General features: G+C 39.1%; 1 protein-coding gene across 1 annotated transcript in view; it reads left to right on the top strand.

Annotated features, from left to right (window-relative positions):
* Positions 1-1566, top strand: part of MRPS36 (mitochondrial ribosomal protein S36) — a 15413-nt gene extending 13847 nt beyond the window's left edge. The window contains exons 3-4 of the mRNA XM_003785884.3: positions 374-561; positions 1307-1566. Coding sequence (XP_003785932.1) covers positions 374-561; positions 1307-1324 — 206 coding nt within the window. The 3' untranslated portion in view covers positions 1325-1566. The remainder of the gene's footprint in view (positions 1-373; positions 562-1306) is intronic.
* Positions 1567-1635: the final 69 nt, after the last annotated feature.

A 1635-nucleotide genomic window follows, 5' to 3' on the forward strand; every position in this document is an offset into this window, starting at 1 on the left:
TTTTTTTTGAGACAGAGCCTCAAGCTATCCCCCTGGGTAGAGTGCCATGGCATCACGCTCACAGCAACCTCCAACTCCTGGGCTCAATCGAGTCTCCTGACTCCGCCTCCCAAGTAGGTGGGACCACAGGCGCCCGGCACAACGCCCGGCTATTTTTTGGTTGCAGCCATCATTGTTGATTGGCAGGCCCAGGCTGCATTTGAACCCACCACCTTAGGTGTATGTGGCTGGTGCCGAGCCCAGGAGTTTGAGGTTGCTGTGAGCTGACATCAGGGCATTATTCCAAGGGCAACAAAATTGAGACTCTGTCTCAAAAAAAGAAAAAGACACCTGATCAATTTTGCTAATTAGGTTTTTTTCTTTTTAATTTCAGTATCAGAAGCTTTGAGATCAGCAGGACTACCATCTCACTCTTCTACAATTTCCCAGCATTCGAAGGGAAGTAAATCACCAGATTTGCTGATGTATCAGGGTCCACCAGACACTGCAGAAATAATTAAAACATTACCTCAGAAATACAGAAGGAAACTTGTGTCTCAAGAAGAAATTGAATATATCCAAGTATGTTGTTGTGCTTTAACACAAGACTGTGCAAAACACGAAAACATTTTTGGCTTTTGGAATTTCATTTGCTGACTTACATGCTCTTCTCATTGTCTTGTCAAGTTGCCATAGCTAAAACAGAGGGCCACCGGTAGCCCAGACTGTGACAAGGAAACCATAGTCAGAGCCCTTAGCAAATGTGCATGATGTATTGATAGATATACGTGAGAAATAGCTCTTTGATGTTCTCAGTTTTTTGGAGTGTAAAAAGCTTTTGCAAGCAAGAAATTTGAGGACAATTTCTTTTCTTTCTTTTTTTTTTTTTGAAACAAAGTCTCATTTTGTGGCCCTCGGTAGAGTGTCAAGGCATCATAGCTCATAGCAACCTCAAACTTGGGTTCAAGTGATTCTCTTGCCTCAGCCTCCCAAGTAGCTGGGACTACAGGTACCTGTCACAATGCCCAGCTAGTTTTTTTAGAGATGAGGTCTCGGTGTTGCTCAGGCTGGTCTCGAACCTGTGAGCTCAGGCAATCCACTTGCCTCAGCCTCCCAGAGTACTAGGATCACATGCATGAGCCAGCATGCCTGGCCTGAAACTATGTTTATAACAATCGATGTGAGTATCCAAAAGCTAGGAAGAACCCAAAATTATTTTTAAAAATTAAAGATTATTTGCTTAAAATTATGTAAATTTATAAAGTGGCATGAAAACATTTGCTGTATTAATTTAATCTCTAATCATTGTTATTTTTTTCTTTTGCAGCGTGGAGGTCCAGAGTAATCACTAGGGCTGCTGTTTGTCATCAGACAAAAGAATTACCTTTACAATAAATGACTTCCAAAATGAAAAAGGAGAAATTGTATATTGAACAACTTTAATAAATATTGTGTAAAAAAAAAGATATAGAAAATTTAGATGGATACTTGTAGCTCCTAATTTATGTATTTTGGTCAGCTTCTCCATAAGCTTACCTAAATGTTTATATACTTTATACTTATTAAAGTATACATTTGTAAATGTTAGCCTATTAATTTACTCTTAGTTATCAAATATGACCAGTCTTGAACTATTAAAAGCACACAATATCTAGT

This window comes from Otolemur garnettii, unplaced genomic scaffold, assembly GCF_000181295.1.
Source record: "Otolemur garnettii isolate 467f Iridium unplaced genomic scaffold, OtoGar3 scaffold00017, whole genome shotgun sequence".
NCBI classification, from domain to species: domain Eukaryota; kingdom Metazoa; phylum Chordata; class Mammalia; order Primates; family Galagidae; genus Otolemur; species Otolemur garnettii.